General features: G+C 42.3%; 1 protein-coding gene across 7 annotated transcripts in view; it reads right to left on the bottom strand.

The window, feature by feature from the left end:
- LOC120948168 (Down syndrome cell adhesion molecule-like protein Dscam2) overlaps positions 1–19663 on the bottom strand; it is a 92914-nt gene that overhangs the window by 22939 nt on the left and 50312 nt on the right. For 4 of the 7 annotated variants that reach the window (XM_040364222.2, XM_040364224.2, XM_040364220.2 and 1 more), the window contains exons 3-10: positions 17193–17354; positions 16969–17115; positions 15193–15310; positions 10233–10681; positions 8990–9134; positions 1973–2124; positions 1620–1892; positions 466–753 (exon numbers count right to left, since the gene is read on the bottom strand). In XM_040364222.2, the coding sequence (XP_040220156.1) occupies positions 466–753; positions 1620–1892; positions 1973–2124; positions 8990–9134; positions 10233–10681; positions 15193–15310; positions 16969–17115; positions 17193–17354 (1734 nt within the window). Of the gene's footprint in view, positions 1–465; positions 754–1114; positions 1403–1619; positions 1893–1972; positions 2125–8989; positions 9135–10232; positions 10682–15192; positions 15311–16968; positions 17116–17192; positions 17355–19663 lie in introns of all 7 variants that reach the window. The other 3 variants (XM_040364227.2, XM_040364226.2, XM_040364221.2) reach the window with 1 other exon arrangement.

The raw sequence follows: 19663 nt of genomic DNA, 5'->3' as shown, positions 1-19663 counted from the left end.
ATCACAAACTACTGCGCGCATGTGCTTGTCGCATTCGGGTAAGGTAACAACAAACGCGTTTTTCATAAAGCACGGACAGGGAATTTTTACTTGCTCCTACAGAGAATGGCGTGTTTCATCCACCGAACAGTTTGCAGATGAAGTTGTTGCAATTATGCATCGGTATTGCGATATCGGTAGGAAACAATAAGAGGCAAACGCAGGTAAAACAAACGGCGGGCAACTAAAACAACAAACAGCAGCAGTAGTGATCGGTACAATTAGCGGAAGATACAGTACTGATTATATGACACACAACGTTTTGCGCTAGTAAATAAATTTCTGTTCTTGATTTGCTTGGTTTTATTCAGTGCAAGTAAAGGCAACAACAATTGGCAAAAGGTGTGAAACGGGGTAAAAATTGCATTTGTTTATCAGGCTGGTGAAGTGTGTGAGGCAAACGAAGTGGCGAGTACTTTACTTTACCTTTTACCTGTAACGACGCCGTGAACTTCACTTCGGCCGCCGGATTGCTGGCCACGCACGTATAGTCGCCGGAATGCGCCGCCGAGAGGGAGGGAATGTTAAGGAGGGACGAGTACTGGTCAAGGGTGGACACGTTGGCGCCGAGCAGCGTGGACAGCAGCGGATCGCCATCCTTTAGCCACTTGAGCGTTAACGGTGGATCACCCTTGGACACGCCGCACACGGTGCGTGTCCGCATGCCCTCAGCTAGGCCGTCTTGGAAGGAGAACGGCTCAATGTTGGGAGGAACTAGTAGAGCCATGGTAGGGATCGATTGTCGATTGGTTTTGTTTTGTTTTCAGATATTATGGAGTTCATGGACATGTTTGATCACGCGGTTTTGAGATTAATGTTCCACAGACACCGTTTCCAACGGTCGGTGGTATGTGGAATAAATAGTATTGATGATGGTGTTGATGATAGTTGTAGTAGAAGAAGTTGTGGTAGTAGTAGTAATAGTAGTAGTAGTAGTAGTAGCAGTAGTAGTGTGGCACAACCGAAAATGCAACATGACAACCGAAGAGCGACAATGTGAGTGTCGGAAAGGAAGGAAAAGAAACAAGAAAAAAGAACAAAGAACGTGAGTCAGGATTAGGTACGATACAGTTACCATTAACCAGCAGCGACTGATGGCCTTCCGTTTCGGCGGCAGTGTTGCGTACAACGCATGAATAGTTGCCGGTATGATCGGCGGTCAGATTCTCGATCAGCAGGATGGAGTTGTACTGGTCGACCTGTGTCACGGACATGCGCTGGGTAGGATCGATCGGACGACCGTCCTTGCGCCAGGTGATGGTGAGCGGTATGTCGCCCTTGATGACGGAACAGGTGATCGAAGCCCGATCGCCAACGTTCAGCGAAAGGATGGACGAGTGGAACGGGTTCAACTTAGGCGGCACTGCAAACGGTGCGGTAGGAAAAGGCGATTACTAAAAGTGTTGCTATTGGGTGAACACACGTTCTTGCAATCCCGAACGCAATTACTCCGATTCCGCGAAGGTGGATTACCAAGCGGTTCATCCATCTCAGAAACAGCTTCTCGGGAGATACCTAGTACGCTGGTGGAAAGACACTAGAGCCGATTAGTAAGTGACTGCCGCCAGGGCAATACTAACCTATGACCGCTACTTCGCCGCTGCGTCGCGCACTGTGCCCCTGTTTGTTCCGTGCCCAGCACGTGTAGACACCGGAGTCGAGCGATTTCTGCACCTCCTTGATCTCGAGCGTGCCGTCTGACTGCACCTTCTGGCGCATATCCTCCGGCAGCTCGCGGCCGCCCCGCTCCCAGTGAATTTCCTCGATCGGATAGCCCGCTACCGGGCACTTCAGGTATAAGGTATGCCCGGCTACGGCGGTGACTTTCGGTATTAGGCGAATGTACGGTAATCCTGTCCATTATATAAGAAGCATGCTTAGCAGGTGTTTTTTTCAATGTTTTCTTTTTGCTGCCGGAAAGGTAGACGCTTACCGTAAATGTTGAGCCTTGCGGAATGAGATGTCTTTCCGGCACGGTTTTCCGCGGCACACGAGTATTCGCCGCCGTCTTCCACCATCACGTGGCTGATATTTACGTGACTGATGACGTCCCCGTGTACGGTTACATACTGGCCAATCATGAACCTACCGAAGAAAGGCGTGAGAAAGTGCGAGACAAACGAAGGGTAAGAATGAATCGAGAAGTACTGCTGCTAAGCTCTTTTAAAGCTGCTTAATATGTCACTTGCTTTGCGTGAGCATCGACAACTAACCCGACGCACAGCACGTCGTGGAACTGGCTTTTAATCGGTTAATAGTTTGAAAAATAACAGACTAGTAGTCACTTCATGTATGTACGCGGAAGCAAAGACGCATTTCCTCCAATGCTAACTTATGCGGTAACTAATTAAGCATAGAACAGACGAAGACATTTTGTACCGTGCTACCCGCGTGAGCAAACGTTCTTCCCTCTCTCGTGAAGACAACGACCGACGACTCCCTATTCCCAACACGGTCTACCGCAAACCGATTTGGGTCTGGTGGAAGTTAATTTGAAGTCTCGGGTATTTTGGGTACCGCAAAAGCGCAAAATATTCACACCCAGTCACAAAACTTTCCGTCGCTGTTCCGTCGCTCGTTCTACCCGATTTTCAAGCTAGTGAGAAGCTTTTCGGGAAAAGGACGTGAGTCTGTAATTTAGCTGCTGGAAATGAAACAATCCATCCCGTCCCGGGATGCTACTACCACTTAGTAGCGTAACCAGAGCAAATGAAAGGTATGGAAAGTTATGAAGAAGGAACCACCATACGTGGGTGTCTGTGGTCGGGCAGGTCTAGTGTGGGATGCACGTGCTTCCAACGCCATCACCTGACACCAACGTTTTGACTGTTGAATGTAGGTCCAAGATGTCGTGCAAAGATGAAATATTTAAGTTTAATCCGATCTTCGGTTCTCGCCGTCGCCAGAGGATATTTACTGTTGCTAGACGGGCCATGTTTCGCTGTGGCCTGTAGCTAGTAAGCTGAAAATTCTTGTATCTTAGAGTAGGGAATATACGGCGGGAGTCTCGTAAACTCTCGACAGGGATCCAAAGTCTAGAGGATTTGGCAGGTGGTAGATGAAAATGTTGCTGTCCATTATTAGCTGAAAGGCGCTGAAGTCATCCTCTCTCGACTGCACAGATTGTCTGCCACGTTGGGGCGGTTCGGCGTTTGACGAAAGTTTTCCATCGGCGTCACGCAGACAACACTTTGGCACTGTCGGGAGAATTTAAATTAGTTTGCAAGTTTTGCCACCACCGATTTCATGTTTGACTTTGTCTTTATTTCTCCTGCAGGCAAGGATTCTGAAGAGGTTACGTGATAAGACGAGAGTGAACCTGCCGGGTATAGCCATCCTTGCTGACTAGTTTTTCTTCTACTTCTCACCCATGGATTGTGGGCGCTTGCCTTGGGCAGAATCTTTCTCCGAGGTGAGAATCCTTTACGGTTTTAACGGGTGCATTGTGAATGCTTTGCAAAAATGACAACGACGGGCTAACCTTGTCAGCCGCGGTTCATTGTTGGAGATTGCCTTTTTCTGTGCCAGCGCAAAAAGTTAGTCGTCGCCTCCCTTCTGCTCAGTGTTGCGCACTGGAAATTGCAAGAAATCTGACAGTCTAACTAACTACACAAGTGAAAAGAAACGTTCAGATCTAGTTGTCCAGGCCGGTAGAGCAGATGGGTTCCGAATGGAGTATTGTCTTCCACCCCGGTGTTGATCGTAAAAGTTGCAGTGCGCGTAAAGTGCAAGAAATCCGTGCATTCCGCATCGCTCTTTGACCGGGCGAGAGTTCTCAAGAATTGCCTCATGAGCACCGATTTGAACGCCATTCGGTACCACATTCAGCTGATGTGCAGTGATGGCACGATGAACGCGCGCCTTCGATTAAGTTTTTCTCATGAATTCCCTATTGCCTCATTGTTGGATTGAAATTTCCAACGGTACGCTTCCGGGCGGATGCATCGTTGAGCGTTACGACCCTTGGCAAAATATGCATGGCATTGCAGCATAATTTAAGTTAAAACGGTTTTGCACAAGGTGAGCGATGGTGTGACATCAATGAAGTTGATAACGATTATAAATCTACAGGGTATTGAACAAGATGTACAAGAAATTCAAAGCATTAATAGTGATGGAAATCAAATGATTTTTTCAGGACTATAAATTATTTACTATTGCAATATTAAGTCGTAGCATTTCTATTTGAGTCAGTAATGCTTTGCACTCTGTCTAGAAATCTGATCTGACTAAATAGTTTTGATTGTTATCTTTGTTTAATTTTTCTATAGCAAAACAAATTGTTTCATTGATCCATTAGTGATTGATAGAAGGTAACTAACCACCGAAGTTAGCTGAATGTCAAAACAATAAGTATTCAGCATAAATAATTCACTTTGCTAAGTTTTTCAGAGTCTTTAAAGCGCCTGTTTGTAACAGCACGAGTTAAAACATTGTGTTGCATGATGTATCAAGCCCTTTCCTTGCATTAAGCACTATCACACATATTACAAACCATTCTGTGTCAGATCGACCGGCCCCAAACATGACCGCTTAGGGTGTCGTCCTTCCAAATGTGTCGAATATTAACAAGCAGCGATCCACGTTGCACTTCCGTTCCTGTTAGCTTCCTGGAAATAACGGCAAGTTATGTAGATACAAGCATGTGTACCGTTTATCAGCTCACTTCATGCAGAGCTCTCGTTCTGGGTTGTATGCTTGAAAACGGAAGCTCACAACAGGCACGTTCTTCGGCCAAGGTATGTGTGCTGTTTCTTGTCGCTTGCACCGGTTGAAAATAAAAAGTTTATTGATGGGAGAAACACTGTCTCAATGTGGAGAAATGTCACATAGGATGGATATGGTTGCAAGGATGCAGCTTTTGCAAGACTATATAAAAAATAGTTTCATGTACAGCCTCTATCAAAAAAGGCCTGTGTATCGGGCTGTTCGAATTGAAAATGGCTCCCCTTCTCGTGACGCCTTTCAACGACAAACATGAAGGATGTGGAGGAAGCTTTTAGGAAAGTATTACTAACATAACGAACTATCAGTTGTATACCATTTTATGGTCCCAAGAGAGAATGGTCCCAAAAGGTTCGAGCTAAGAATATCGAATTTGGGATAATATAGAGATACGCTAGAGGGATATCGTCAATGAAAAACTACACAACGAAACAAATAGAGATGAATAAAAATATATTCTTTATTTTATTAACCCTTAAAGAGTATTTCAACGGAAAACTATCATTTTGATACGATTTTGTTGATAATGAGGTACTAGATTTATACGTATTATTTTTAAACCTCTATTTCCGTAAATTATTTTCCTTTCTCCATGTCTTCTCATACTTGCTGGAAGGGCTGCGTTTGTATGATCGTTCCTTCTCTAGAAGTCTTTAAATGCCATATTTGATTCGTCATTACTATGCAACGTACATAAACATTACAAAAAATTCACACCACCAAACCCTTCCTTGTATCTGTAACGTGTTTTTCCGGACCCATGTTTATGAAAATATTTTCACAACACCGTTTAGCATTTAACCAACAAACTTGTAACACCGCGAAAAGGCAGGTGGAGCAGGGTCTGCAAATAGCGACTTCGTTTAAACCGTGTACCTGCTAAGATACGCGGTTGTTTGCAAACGGCGCGCGACAGGGCGAACAGTAAACACACCCAATCGAAAATGCCTTAACAGCAGTTTGGCTAGGATAGATCCGGTGTTTTCCCCATTTCCGACATGCCCGCGATGCAAAGAGCGTCGAAACCCAAAGTGCGAATCGTGAGCGGGTGTTTTCCTCACGGTCACGGATTATGTGCTGTTGGGGCTGATCAGGCTGGTTGGAGTCGGGTGTAATTAAATTATCATGCTGAAATATTCCGTTACATTTCATTTTACGCATCCAAGCCGGGTTGTGCGTCGTACGCACTTGGTGGGCTTAGGTAACGGGATCAGGAAACAGAGCTAAGCGGCATTTACAGCACACCTTTTAGCACAGGATGGTGGTGGGTGAGCGTGGAAAGTAAAGAGCACAGCATCAAACGCATCCTCGGAGAAGGACGGCAACGCTTTTCCAGTTTGTCAGAGAACAAATTGAATTTAGTAGAGGCTAGATTTTAACGATTATGCGATTAAAATTTGCCACGATAAATTGTCACTCGCATAAAAACTCGCGCAAGCTCCTATTGCTGTGAGTTGATACACACTCACATACAGACACAAACTCACAGATTGAGGTGAAAATTAGCGGAAGTATGTCAAGTAGATTTAGACAGCCGACACAGAACGAGGGTATGCTATCAAGTTAAGTAATAGATGGTTGGCCCCATCCTCTTCCTTCCGGAACCAATTTCAGAACAGTCTTTAATTGCACAAAGTGTTATTAATCGTTGATTTGGTTTTTATTCGCATTTCTAGGATCTGGATTAGATTTATTACGAACGTTTTTCAGCGATGTTTGTCACAGCTCTGGGATGTTAGGAAAAAGCTGTTTGTTTTAATTTCATTACCAATACAATGTTGGCTACGCTTTATTAAAATTGAGGGCAGCTTAATTTCCCTCCTGTCGGTTCATTACGTTCTGGATGGCTTAGATCGGAACCTAGAAGCCCATCAATCAATCAACCACAGATCAAATGGCACTTAAATGCTACCCTCGTCAGGGTGTGTCCGAGTGTTGAGGAGTGAGCTCGAATGGTGCAGAGACCCGGGTGCGACCGGGTAGTCTCGTTTTTGACGAGCTTTTGAATGTATGTTTTTTGGCAACTTTGCTTCTTATTCCAGCACCCAGCTGGAACCGTTGCCATCATGTCCGGATGTGTTTAAACTTTTTTAACGGGTTTTTTTTGCCCCGGTCTACTTCGTTTCATTATTCTTTCGGATCAACTGCAGCACGTTTGCCGACACCGACATGACACAAGAAAAACATCCCCACGTCAACCTCAAACACGGTGCTATCGATCAAAATGAAACTCATGCAATGAAGCCGTCCTAAGAACGGTGGAGCGGAAAACAACCGGACAGGAACGGTTTACTGTGGTCACGTCCCAAGCGAGGCGCATCATGGAAAAGTCATTAATTTAGGATTCGCCGTCCATGAGCAACACGAGCACGGCTAAGTTCATCCTTACTGTGAAGGTTAAGCTTTGGTCGCCGGAGCTTTCCATTGCGGAAGGCTTCTTCTCATTCCACGCTGGACACAGGCCTGGACAAGGGAGAAAAACTTCAATAAGCAGAGAAGCACACGGCCCGAGTTGGTGGGGAACGTTTGAACAGAAACTAATTAATCACAATAGTCCGTCCACACGCTTCGCGATTCTGCTCCGTTTGAAAGACGGACCTGCACTGAGACTTGCCCAGTACCAACCAATGCTTCGTGTGCGAAGATTCGATATCCGGCGGCCGGAAGTAAAAGCGTGCGGGAATACACACATACACGCTGCCGAGAGCAGAGTTGGAAAAGCGATTGAAGTGCACGAACGAAATCCCTTTCTTTCGATCCGTTCGGATCGTTCGATGCATGGACGATGGTTGAAGCTTCGATGGTACCCGTTGGTTAACAGCGAAGGCAAAGATTGATTTCCATACGAACTAATAAATTTTATTTGATTTAGAATCCATTTGGGAAACGATCCCATTCCGCGCACATCGTACATCCTCGAGGGCAACGGCATGGGCAAGGGTCCCGGAAAGGTCTTCGGTTTTTTGTTCCCTACATATTTGTATCGCTGGATGTAGTTTAGGTATTCCGAGGTCGAGAGGAGTACTTGAGAAAATGATTTCATTAGGAATGTGAAAGGGTGTAATTGATGGCACATGATTGATTGCTTTGGTGATGGTATATTTCAACAAACATTGGTCATCTTTGTTTAGTTTATTTCACCAACAATGTTAATATTTACTGCCCTTTTAAAGATACTTGATAATAATATAAAAAAAAAAACATTTTCGAAAGACCGTAATTACAGCTTTTCGGATCTTAGAGAACCCAAACCTAATTCATTGTATTATAACATACACAATGCCACTATTGATTGCACACGCCAGAAGGTTGATATGCTTTTCTCTTTTGTATTACCTGTCTGAAATGTGATGGAATAAAGAAGTAAAATAAAAAAAAGGATCAACTACCGCTGTAACGCACCGTGTGCTATCCGGGGGTACAAGATGCCGTTAAATGATGCTTGCCGGAAGCTGCCAAAGGCAAGAAGGAAATTAGAAAAAATGGATTCCATAGTAAAACCCATCTTTCTCGGCACCGTTACGACTTTACTGATGGCGATGATGGCAATGGTTCTGCTACGGGGTCTTGTCCGATAGAAGTGGAGAAGTAGATAGGTATACTGCTACCAGCCGCGGGGCGGGTCTGCGAAAGGAAAAATTGAATCCCATCCCAACCACTCAAACGCCCCGTCAATGTCTGCTACAGCAAACATGAAGATAAACGAGATTATTCAAATACGGCCACGAGAAAATGAGAAAATGCGAAATAGAAATGAATCAACCGCCCCGACATTATTGCTGCGGTGAACCATACGGCAAGGTGTTGTGTGTTGGGAAATTCTTCTATTTAACCTTGCATTTGCCTGGCGATGCCAGAAGACGGATGAAAAAGGAATATTTTTAGTTGCCAAATCAAACACATCCGGCCAATATGTGTTTGCAGGTTTGTTTGCAGAGTTCTTTTTCTCATAACTTGGTTAAAGTTGGTCATATTTTATTCCAATAATGGTGGAATCTTGAGGACATGTTGCAAACATTACTTTAGTTTTCAAGAAACGAAAATAAAATTAGTTAGTTTTCAAGAAACGAAAATAAAATTAAACTAGCTCTATTTAACTTAAAAATATCTTTTTTCTTTTAGGATCTTTTATCAAAATTTGCAGTATTGAGTCGGGTTAATTGCCTAAAGTACAACTACTAAAGAATATCACTGTTAACTTACAAACACAAAGCTAATGCCTTACCTGCCGTTTGTTGGTAGCGGAAATCCATCCAGCGTCCAGGCGATTTGTGGCGTCGGGTTGCCTTGTGCCGAACATTTGAGCGAAACAGCTGGTCCAGGCTGCAGCGTTTGTTCGATGAAGCTATACACCAATGACGGGGGTGCGTCTGCAAAACAGAAGCATATTAAGCGCAACGTCAACATCAGTGAGGCGGTTAATAATTATCATAAATAAGTTGGTTTTCGCTGAACCAGTAGGTGGTAGAAAATTTTGTGATTATCAAAAAAAAAAACAATATTTTCTACCCTACGCTGGTCGCTCTTGGCAGCGACATTGGCGAACGAGATGGCAGTGTGACGGTGTAGAAATAATTTGCGGTTGCTAACCGCACCAGGGCAGGAAATTACCGGTCGAAGGATGGGACGTGCAAGTAGAAATTTCATCTATTTTGACGGTTTTTTGTCGTGTGCCCTGCCTTTTTTTACCAAATGTGTTAAATCTTTTCTAACGCCAAACCTTCGCGCTTGGTTTGCCTTCCGGCGGTGTGTAAGGTGTGAATAAATCGCTTCACGGTTTGGTTGGAAAAATTATGACCATTTAAAACAGCCCACGAACACAAGAGCAAACACGTTCAGAACGTGCTGGAAATGGAGACAACAACCCGAAAATTACGGTTCTGACCCCTGACCGAAACGTAAATGGGGTAATGTTTGCCCATGAGGGAGTGGAAATGGCTGTCCGCGGTTCGTTTGTAGATATCGTTCGCTTCATTATTGTGAGTATATTTTAGCAGTTGTGGAGCAAAAATTTAATAACCAGTTGCGTACCATCTTTGATCATTAAACGTTGTTCTCTTGGCGCAACGTAAGGGATGGAATTTTAAATTCACTGTTTTAGAGCAATCCCCAAATAACTGGAATTGGGATGAGATTATTAAACTGAGGATAAAGGTGTAAATTATGAAAATGAATTCCACGGAATGAAATCGCTTGTCGTAGAATAAGCGAAGGAAAGAAGAAAAAATATCATCATAACCGAAAGGATCGTTTGGGTCCTTGCCTAATCTCCCTTCCGAAGGTATTTCCGAGGCTTGTGGGTTGGAATATTCGTTTAATATGATTACCTTCTTACTAACCGATGGCGTTTAATAGGTTTTGGCGAAGCTAATTGAGACCCACCGCAAGAAAGGGCACAGTGTCAAAACCTAATCAAGATTCCTTTCCTTTTGAAGGGCTCCCATTTGGCAGCTTCGTGGTGCACTTACCTCCTAGTTGCAATTCGGCTGATGCTTGGAAGGAATCCCCTTCCTGGCGACGCACTACACACTGATACATGCCCTTGTCTTCGCGCGTCACTCCGGTCACCTGCAGTGTATCACCCACACGCCCGGAACTGGGCAGCTGGCGGCCATCTTTAAACCAGGTTATGTGCTGCGGGCCCGCCGACATTCCGTTGGCAGTGACCAGGCAGCGAAACTCCGCCGTACCACCCATGTGTACACTGAGCACATTTGGAGTGATTTCCACGTGAATCGGCGTGGACACGGTTAGTCGCAGATCGGCACTCGCTTCACCGCCGGCATTCGACGCAGAACATTTGTAGACTCCACCGTCCTCGGCGGTGACGGCTTCGATTGCCAGTACCGGACCGAGCAATCGTATCCGAGGTCCGGAGGATACGGGAATCGGTTCGGGACCGTTGTGTGTGTACCATCTGCAAAGGAAATTAAATTAGAATTTTAATTAAAATTACATGCTGTGATTTTATGTAAGTTGTTGTTCTTCATTTTTTTATCCCAAAACACACAAAAAAACTGTGCTGTTCAGTTCAAACAGTCAAAACTTGGGAAATACTAACAGATATTAAATAAACTTTTCATAGATTTAATACCACGCTAGTTGATAGTAGATTCCTATAGCGGAGGACGGTTCCCATCCGGGCCTGATTGATCCCCTCCGACCTTAAGATCCAGCGCATCTATGAAACAAAACATTGCGCCACGATGTTGTATATTTATATACAATAGTACATTTAATGTAATATTTAACAGTTCTTACAGTTCTTCGGACATGTCTTTTGTAAATTGTAGAATGTATAATATATAACATCTACATGATATCAAGTATACGAGGCATACTTTTCTTGAATTATGAATTTTATAGTGTTGGGGCATGGATTGGGAATTTACATCAATAAATAACTAATTTTCAATATGATTTATCTTGTTGATGAGGAAATATTTGGCAAAACACTAAAATTGTTTCGTAAGATGAAAGGCATTCTAGAAAAGTGTATTATTGCAGGAAATGCCACCAATTGTCTATTAACTCTTGAATTATTGCTCCTTAAAACTTGTTTGTTTGTATCCTCCGTGTCTTCTTTTTAAACATGCTCTCTTTCAACGAGTTTAGCAAATAATAGCGACCTGTAATCATATGGAGTTACACTACCATAAATTGTACCAAGTAATAAATGTTTTTCAGAGCTCTTTGTACTCATCACACTGATATAAAACCTTTTAGGAAAATTTATCAATTTATTTGATACATTTATGGGACGGATTCTCTAGTGTTTTGTTACTAAGAATTCCTAAACTTTCTAACGACATATTTTAATATGTATGTCTAAAGAGCATCAACGCTATTGGAAGACAGTGCCTGAAAAATTTTACCTACAGGCAGTTTATCCAACTTTGATAAAGTGTGTTAAACAAAAACTTTGTCTGCCGAGCTCGATTACAACCATCACGAAGTCGATTTCACAGCTTGTCGTCCTGCAGTCAATCGAATGTTGAAATTAATTTCCGTCCGATTGAGCTGTGCAAACAATGGCAAAAATCCAACAAGGACCGGCAAAGCAGGAAAGGAAGGTAATGCTGCACCGAATAACGCTTTGAGAACATGACCAAAAACACAAAAGTTGCCGGAAAACAGAAAGGATTTGTTTTTTATCTCTTTTGCCTGTTCAGAAGTCGCGCAGTGAAAAGTTTGTTCTACACAAGCTGAAAAAGATTACTCTCGCGTCTGGAGGATGAGAACGACCGGTTTAGGAAGTGCGTCTTTCTCCGTTTAACCTCGTTCGGTAACAGTCGACAGAGAGGGAAACAAAACGTAAAGAATAACACGAAAGCTGAAGGCTTAAAACTTGCGTGTCTGCAAGTTTGTGGTTTGTTTTCTGCTTTCAAATTTAATAGGACAAGGCATGGTGAGTTAAAGAAAAAAAAATACATGCGGGGGAAAGCGCACGAATAAAAAGTTCTCGATTTCATTTCCGATAAGTACTTTTCGATTGATTCTGATCGGTTTTGTTCTAGTGATTTTTCTTTTACTTTGGTTGAATTTTGTGCTGGCATTCATTTGTCGGCAAGGTAGAGGGAAAAACGTGAGAACTGCAAAGCAGGAACACACGTTCATCAGCTTACCGATTAATTTCATCAACTTTTCGAACGAAGGTGTGTATCTAATTCGTAAATAAGTTTAAATCGTTTAGAGGTGCTGATAAACCAATGTTTAAATGTTTTGAAAACATGAAACTTTTCATCTGTACGTTGTAAATGTTGTTACTTGCATAACCCTAAAAACGTTAGCTTTTGTTTATAAAAAATGTATTTTGATCGAGTTGACAGGAAAAAGAGAAACAATATATGAGGCAATATTTAACAACAGCCAAAAGTCCAGAAGCGTGTGGAAAAAGTTACCCAGAGACGTTTTCCCTGCATCGCCCGCATTTAATCACCCTCCGCGAAGCGGAATACTTAAGCCAATAAACTTTAAGGCCTCGAAACAAAAACGCCATTTGCGATTTACGGAAAATGAGTGCAAAGTTTTCCCATTTCCGACACGATGTGCTTGGCCGGAATGGGCCGCCGGGTTCTTGTCCTGCGGAAGAATCCGGCAGAGCGGAACCCTGTCGTGAATGGAAACGATGCCTTGTTCCGCCAACCGTAATTAGCAATCATTTACGAACGAGCGGAAATGAATATAATTGCAGTTGATGCTGCCGGTAGCTGATCGACTCGACGGTCCTCGAAGGGTTGCTAGCGGGCAGACGAAAGGCAGATGAGCGCTTTGTGCAATCAAGGGTTAAGCACTAAGCTGATGAACTTGGTGCCGAGGTGATTAGAGGCAGGCACCCGTTGTCGCTGCGACTTTGTGTGTTAATCGAGGTAAAACAAAATGGCTGATCTTGGAGCAGTGCTATCGTCCCTCCTATTACCACCGTGCTGCAGTGGGCAAGCAGTCGAATCTTGATGAACAGAGGATTATAAATTAACGATTCGTTTTCATGTTCAGCATTGACCCCTAACAAAAAAAAGGTTTCTCTTTCCATCTGAGGAATTAAAATGTTGTATAACATCTCACAAAACTGCTAACGAGCATCGGAGATTTCAGCTGATTAGATAACCCATCCAGCGAAATCCGACACACTAACCGATACTCGATTGCCAGTAAGAGTGCCATCTGGCGCCGATGGTTGGATAATAGTTAAAAAAAAGCTTTTGATATAGCTTTGTACATCGGTATGGAGGCTCTGTCACAGTTTGGGTCGATCAGTTGCACGGAAACCCAAATCGACGTTTGATGGTGATGTGCTGTTATGTTTTCCGTTTGACCCTCGAACTGATGGATGAGCGTTTTGTGCCGTCGGGTGGATGAAAGGAAATCGAGTGTGAAAAAATTAAAACAACCGAAAAACAACTCCATTGACCTGCAAACACTGCACCGTGACGAGTGGTGTGATTCATTACAGGAGAGAGGTCGAAGTAGGATGTGAAAGGAAAAAAGGAATGAAAATTGCCAAATCCAATTAATCATGATGATGCTAGGAAACAGACGCTTGTCATTCGTTTTAAATTATCCCAAGTGGACACAACAGGACAAGGGCACGCGAAAGCAAAATCAAGCTAGGAAGGATGTCTTCTACTAGCTTCTTACGGCTTTTTTGTGTCGAAATATGCATTAAATAAATGTAAGCACACCCAAACATTTCACATCTATCTAGCAACAAAAATCCGATCTCAAATGAATATGTTCCATGAAGTAAAGATAAGGTTCGATTTTGCTACAGCTGACGGCATAGTAGAATAATCCCTAGCATGATATAATTTGCAATGGAAATCAGTGCGGAGATTTCTCAGACGCTCTACTGAATTAATTTTTCTCCTCCGTTGTCAACCTAACAAGCAAAATACGAGCTCTTTGAGTTGAGACTGTGGGAGAGGCGTAAAATAAAAAAGGAAATAGACCCAACTGAAGCCAAGCAAAAGGCATACGTACATAAGCATTTTGGTGGCAAATAAGGCACGAAAGGCAGGTCGAAATCAAGGAAATGTATGCGAATTATGCTGCGGAATGTGATAATCTGAGGAAATTGATGGAAAACATTGATTGTTGGCGTTATTGGTAGATTTTTTGCTATTCTTTATTTTATTTTATTTTTTGTGGTGAAATTTCCAAGCACGTAGAAAATGTATGTTTCACCAATGGGCACATCACAGATAACCAAATGCCTTAGCAGTGATTATTTGTAAAATGTATGACCTGAATACTTTAACCGCCTTTCTGTAAATGTGTTCAACAAAGAGTGTTTAATGTGTAATTTTTATTTCACGATTCGTCGAATTGTTCGAATCTAAATGAATGCTAAAGATTTGATGTTTAATACATAAAATAATAGCCCAGCCCAGACTATGACACGAAAAGAGATTAAGTAAAGGTTAGGTTCATTAACTGCAACTGTGCTCTAGGTCAGTCTTGGGTCAGTAAAGTTTTAACTTAAGGAAACTTTAAGGAAATAGTATATTTGAGTATATATCAAAAGAGAGGCAATGACAGGAATACTATCGGTTTAAAATATAAGTAGCTAACATTTTACACATAACAAATTTAACGAAACATAGCTTATAATGATGATGAATTTATCAAATTGTTTAGAAAACTATTACATAACAAAACGTTCGTTTTATAAACTATTAATTATTGGTCGGTTGGTGAAAGTTGTTTCAAATGAATTTAATATCTCATTCGTTTAACATAAACTATTTGACTGTATGCACTGTACTATACTGTACACAGTAAGAATTTCATTATTAAGAAAAAATACAAAAAAAATTATCTTAGGGAAATATTTTTGAAAGAACTTATACATATTATCACCCCATAAATCTCTTCGATAATAATAGCGTAATAGTTAGTAAAGAAATTAGGAAATAAATGTCTGCTTACCGGTACTCTGGCGATGGACAACCTTGAGCGACACACAACAGCACAGCTCCTTCGTCCTGTGACACGGCGACGTGCGACGTATGCTCGACGACACTTGGCGAAACTATTCCTCGTTGTTCTGGCGGGACAAAACGAATATGTAAAAGAAATTGTGTCTCAGAGTAAGATCAAACAAAACTGACGCCGGTAAGTACGCAGGTTGGGCAACAAAGCTCACTCGACGAGATCGTTTAACACTGTTCGTCGTCGGCATTCATTAAGTCCTTGACGTAAAGAACCGAGCGAGCTATTTGCGTAGGCATTTCTTTTGTGGCCGTAAGTAGGTAACTTAGTTTGTACGATTGTTGAATAGAGTCTGATTGCGTCGATAATTATAATTTCATTTCTTGTCAGCTGCACTAGACATTTTGAGCATGTGCGGCATTTGATTTTTTTATGTACTTTGTATAAAACTGGGCCGGCCTGGTAAAATAATCACAAGAGCTTTGTGAATAATGAAAGTAGTGGTATAATATAAAAGAAAGATGAAAATAGTTGTAAATAAGTTTTCAGTTTGTCATGAGACCGTTTTTTATCCCTGCTCTGAACAAATAATGAACACCAACTGATTGAAAAGATTTACTCTGCCTTACTTCACTCAGTTGCAACTATATACAACTACCCCATTTTTAACATTCCCAATACCTTCGGATGCATCATCTGCATTCTTGCGTCATAACATCCAACTTTTGAAGCTGTTACACTGAAGATTTAATCCCATTGTTATTATGAAGCGTGAAATAAATGTTGTGCTGCAAGTTTTTCGGCACCGACCAATAGCAGCTACTTCCGTTCGCACGTTAAGGGGAAAATCCTGCCTAACACTTACAGATAAGGTGCATGTTACAAGAAGTGCATGTGCAGGTGGTGTAGTGCAGTTGTGGAGTGTTACAAGAAGCAGTCCAGAACAAGGGAATGGAAGCCCGAGAAAGCATTTGATGCAATTGTATGAAGTGGTTTCTAGTTTGTTTCATTTGTTTTCCCTTTCATTCTACTATCATTCCATTAAGGGTACTGCGACATCACTGAGATTCAACTCGGCGGACATGACCATGGAAGGTCCATCGCTTACGCAAGCTGACATAAGCCGGTTTATGTTTGAGGATGGGTGTCGCTTGAAACGGGTAAACGGAAACGGATCTTTCTCGTCGAAACTGTCACACTGCTGGACGGCTGATGGAGTTTTTTACTCGAGTGTTAGAGTGCTCGGAACGTTGGGTAACGTAAGAATGTTGGGAGATTTTCTTTTCATACTTCTCTCCATCCGAAACGCATTACAGCTTGGGTGTGAGATGTTACACATTTTGTCTAAGCTTAGTTTGTGGTGACATGGCGTACAAATAGCTGTGCATGGTGGGATGGAATAGAAAGTGAAAACCGAAACGAGAAACATGTTTATGACTTCGATTGGAGTGTGCATTGACACGTTATATTTCCGAAGAAAGATTTTTTTTACTTGAATCAGCGCGTATACGGTTTCCATGTTAACTATTCTAGGGCATGATGCTGGAAAACCCCAAGATGCTTATTTTTTTTCTAACACCAGAGCTAACTAGCAGAATTAACATGTAAAGAGCGAACAGAATGAAGTTTGTTTCTTTTTTTTATCCTATACAAGAACTGTAGTGTGTTATATATTATCATAGTATATTATTCGTTTCGGTCAACCATGTCTGTAGTTTCCACTCAAAGCTAAACCTCCGGTCTTACGGTTTGTTAGCTCTGATCGATACTTACCGTTCATCCGTATCTTAGCCGAATTGCTTGTGACAACCTGCCTCGTGAGTTTATGCATCGTCCGACACCGGTAGGATGGGTAGCGATCGTTATACTCTAAATTGTGTATCAGCAGCTCGCCCGTCGGTAGCAGGTGGTACTTGCCATCTGTCGGTGGAGAAGAAACGAAATAAATAAACTTACACTTTAAAACAACACTTTACCGGGCAGCCGGTTTATCTTACCTCCTTGCAGCGACGGATAAATGTAGAACGCCGGCTCCTGCACCCAGGAGACAACCCGTACTAACTCCTTAACAAAATTAGGCACTACACAACGCAGGATCGCGGTACAGCCGCGGGAAGCTGCCAACACCTCAACGTCAACTTTGTATGCTTGAGCAACCACTGAAAGGTGCGGAAAAATGTAGGAAATGAATTAATTTTTTCAATGCAACCAATCGCAGAAACAGTAAAAGTGATGTTTTATCATATTTTTTAATAATGTTACAACAGTTTTGTACGGATATCGCATCAACCTTTGCTGTTATCGCATCAACTTCACCGAACGCATTTGAAAACTACAAAAAAATTGAAGTGACAAGTTTTAGAAGATTTTGGATCCTGCGGGAAATAACAACAGAACGTGTTCAGGAGTACATCACGAGAATCAGATATTGGCTACATTAATATGAAGCAGCGATGGTTTTGCCCTAATCCTTCAGGGAACCAATCAACTTTTCGAATGTTTTGCGAATAATAAAGGTTTAGAAACCCTCATTTTATTGTATTGGAGCAATTTTCTAGGTCTTCTTGGCTGTCATAAAAAGCAAGTAAAAGTCGGTCCCGTCTCGTCCACGTGACAAGTACTTTTCATGTTTCCCAGCAAACACAAGAGCAAAATGCCTACAGGACTTTTGGAACCCTTTTCGCTCTGCGCGGTTAGGCACGGGCTGACAAACCCAATCATATTACGAAAAATAAAACGGATCTTTATTATTTCGTTACATTCGTCATAATCAATGTAACACCTGATACGTCAGTGAGTGTCTTTCTTAGAAAAGGTGTTTGGCCTAGCTATAACAACGTGTGGGCTGAGACGTTTGTGAGGTGTATCTTTTTCATTCGTTTGACCCCTGAGGGTAATATGATTGGGTTTGTGAAAACTTTTTTGCTGTTGATCCTTCCATTACAAGGCCAATGTAAAGGATTCCTTTTTCCATCATGTTCGTTAGATGTTTGCAAATGGTGAAATTGTATAGATTACTGTAGGTGATACTGTACAGTTTTTTTACTTCCAATATCGTGTGTGTTGTGAATGCAACACGCAATCTAAAAAAACAATGTTGCATTCATTTTAGCTGTTTTTAAAACCCTCATAATTAAAATGTGTTTTATCAACGTGTAGATAAAAACTAGCATTAGATGAATGATCCAGGATAATTATTACGATCATTATTTAATATGTAATGAACGAAACTTGCTGCGATTTTTAGCTTATTCACTCACAGTGGACATTTGAAGAAGAATTACATCAATTTGATATAAGATTTACTATTTCACTTCATGTTATTAATAGCCTATTGCTAGCTCGTAAAAATGCTCTTAAACAAATTCATAATAATGCAGTTGCAATAAAGTTATATGTCTTTGTGATTGAAAAATACAGTGATACTGTAAATTTCGTGCAAATTTCTTACGTTCCCCTGGGTAATTTTTATTTCGTTTCTTTGTTTTTTTTTTAATCAACTACCATTCTTTTATTCCACCCAAATCTGCAATGCAGCAGAACCTGCTGCTGTTGACGAAGCTGTATCGTCTCAATGTTATTTTCAACTAAGACGAAAATGAAAGAAATCTACTCTGACAAAAAGAACGCAAGATGTGCTATAGGAAAAGTAGAGGGAAGTGATAGTAGGGAGAGGGAGGGGGAGAAAGATCCAACCCTAAAGAAAGTCTTTTCCTAGCTGGAAAAGCGAAGTACACCGGGCGAGTAATTAAACCTGTGCGGCGCGTGTCTTTCCCCGCGTTCTGCGCAGACGGGTGGACAAGTGGAAGTAAAAAGACCTCACCTAGCAGGGATGAAAAGACCCAACAGTTGAAGGGAACGAACTGTTTCAGCAATGGTTTTAGCGATGCTTAGCCCAGGCTACGAAGTAATTAGCGAGAGCGAAGCACTAGTGCCCGTTGACGCTGGTCGTTATGCTTCGCGCGCTTGCTGCCCAACACTGCTCACTGTGTGAACCCGTCAGCGTGTGCCGGGACGCGCCAAATAAAGGCTGGCTTGTAGTCATTCACAGGCACAACCAGCCATGGCAAAATGGCGGGAAACGAGCAAAACCAAAAATGGCACCGAGAAGGCAAAAAGTTTCCACAAAAAGGTGAAATACAAAAAAAAGGGCAAAAGAAAAACGAACGCGTGGGCAATGGCACCCGTCCATTTTGTTATGCTTTTGGCACCCCTTCCAACCCCCCATTCTGCTCCCTTCCCCACACTAGGGTGGGGAGAGTGCAATAGCCATGGCAAAACAAAATTCATTCGTTTGAACGACCGGAACAGGGCGCCAACCGGTGATTCCGGTGAAGCCCGACCGGTGTTGGTTCATTAGATGACTTCTCGTGACGTGTTTCCGACCGGTTAGATTTTTCTTTTCTCAACCGTATGCCATCGTAATCAGCGGGGAGAAGCCCAGGTCCAGAGGTGTGGAATAGTGTTG

This window comes from Anopheles coluzzii, chromosome 2 (assembly GCF_943734685.1).
Source record: "Anopheles coluzzii chromosome 2, AcolN3, whole genome shotgun sequence".
Taxonomy (NCBI): domain Eukaryota; kingdom Metazoa; phylum Arthropoda; class Insecta; order Diptera; family Culicidae; genus Anopheles; species Anopheles coluzzii.
This window is presented reverse-complemented; position numbering and strand designations above follow the sequence as displayed.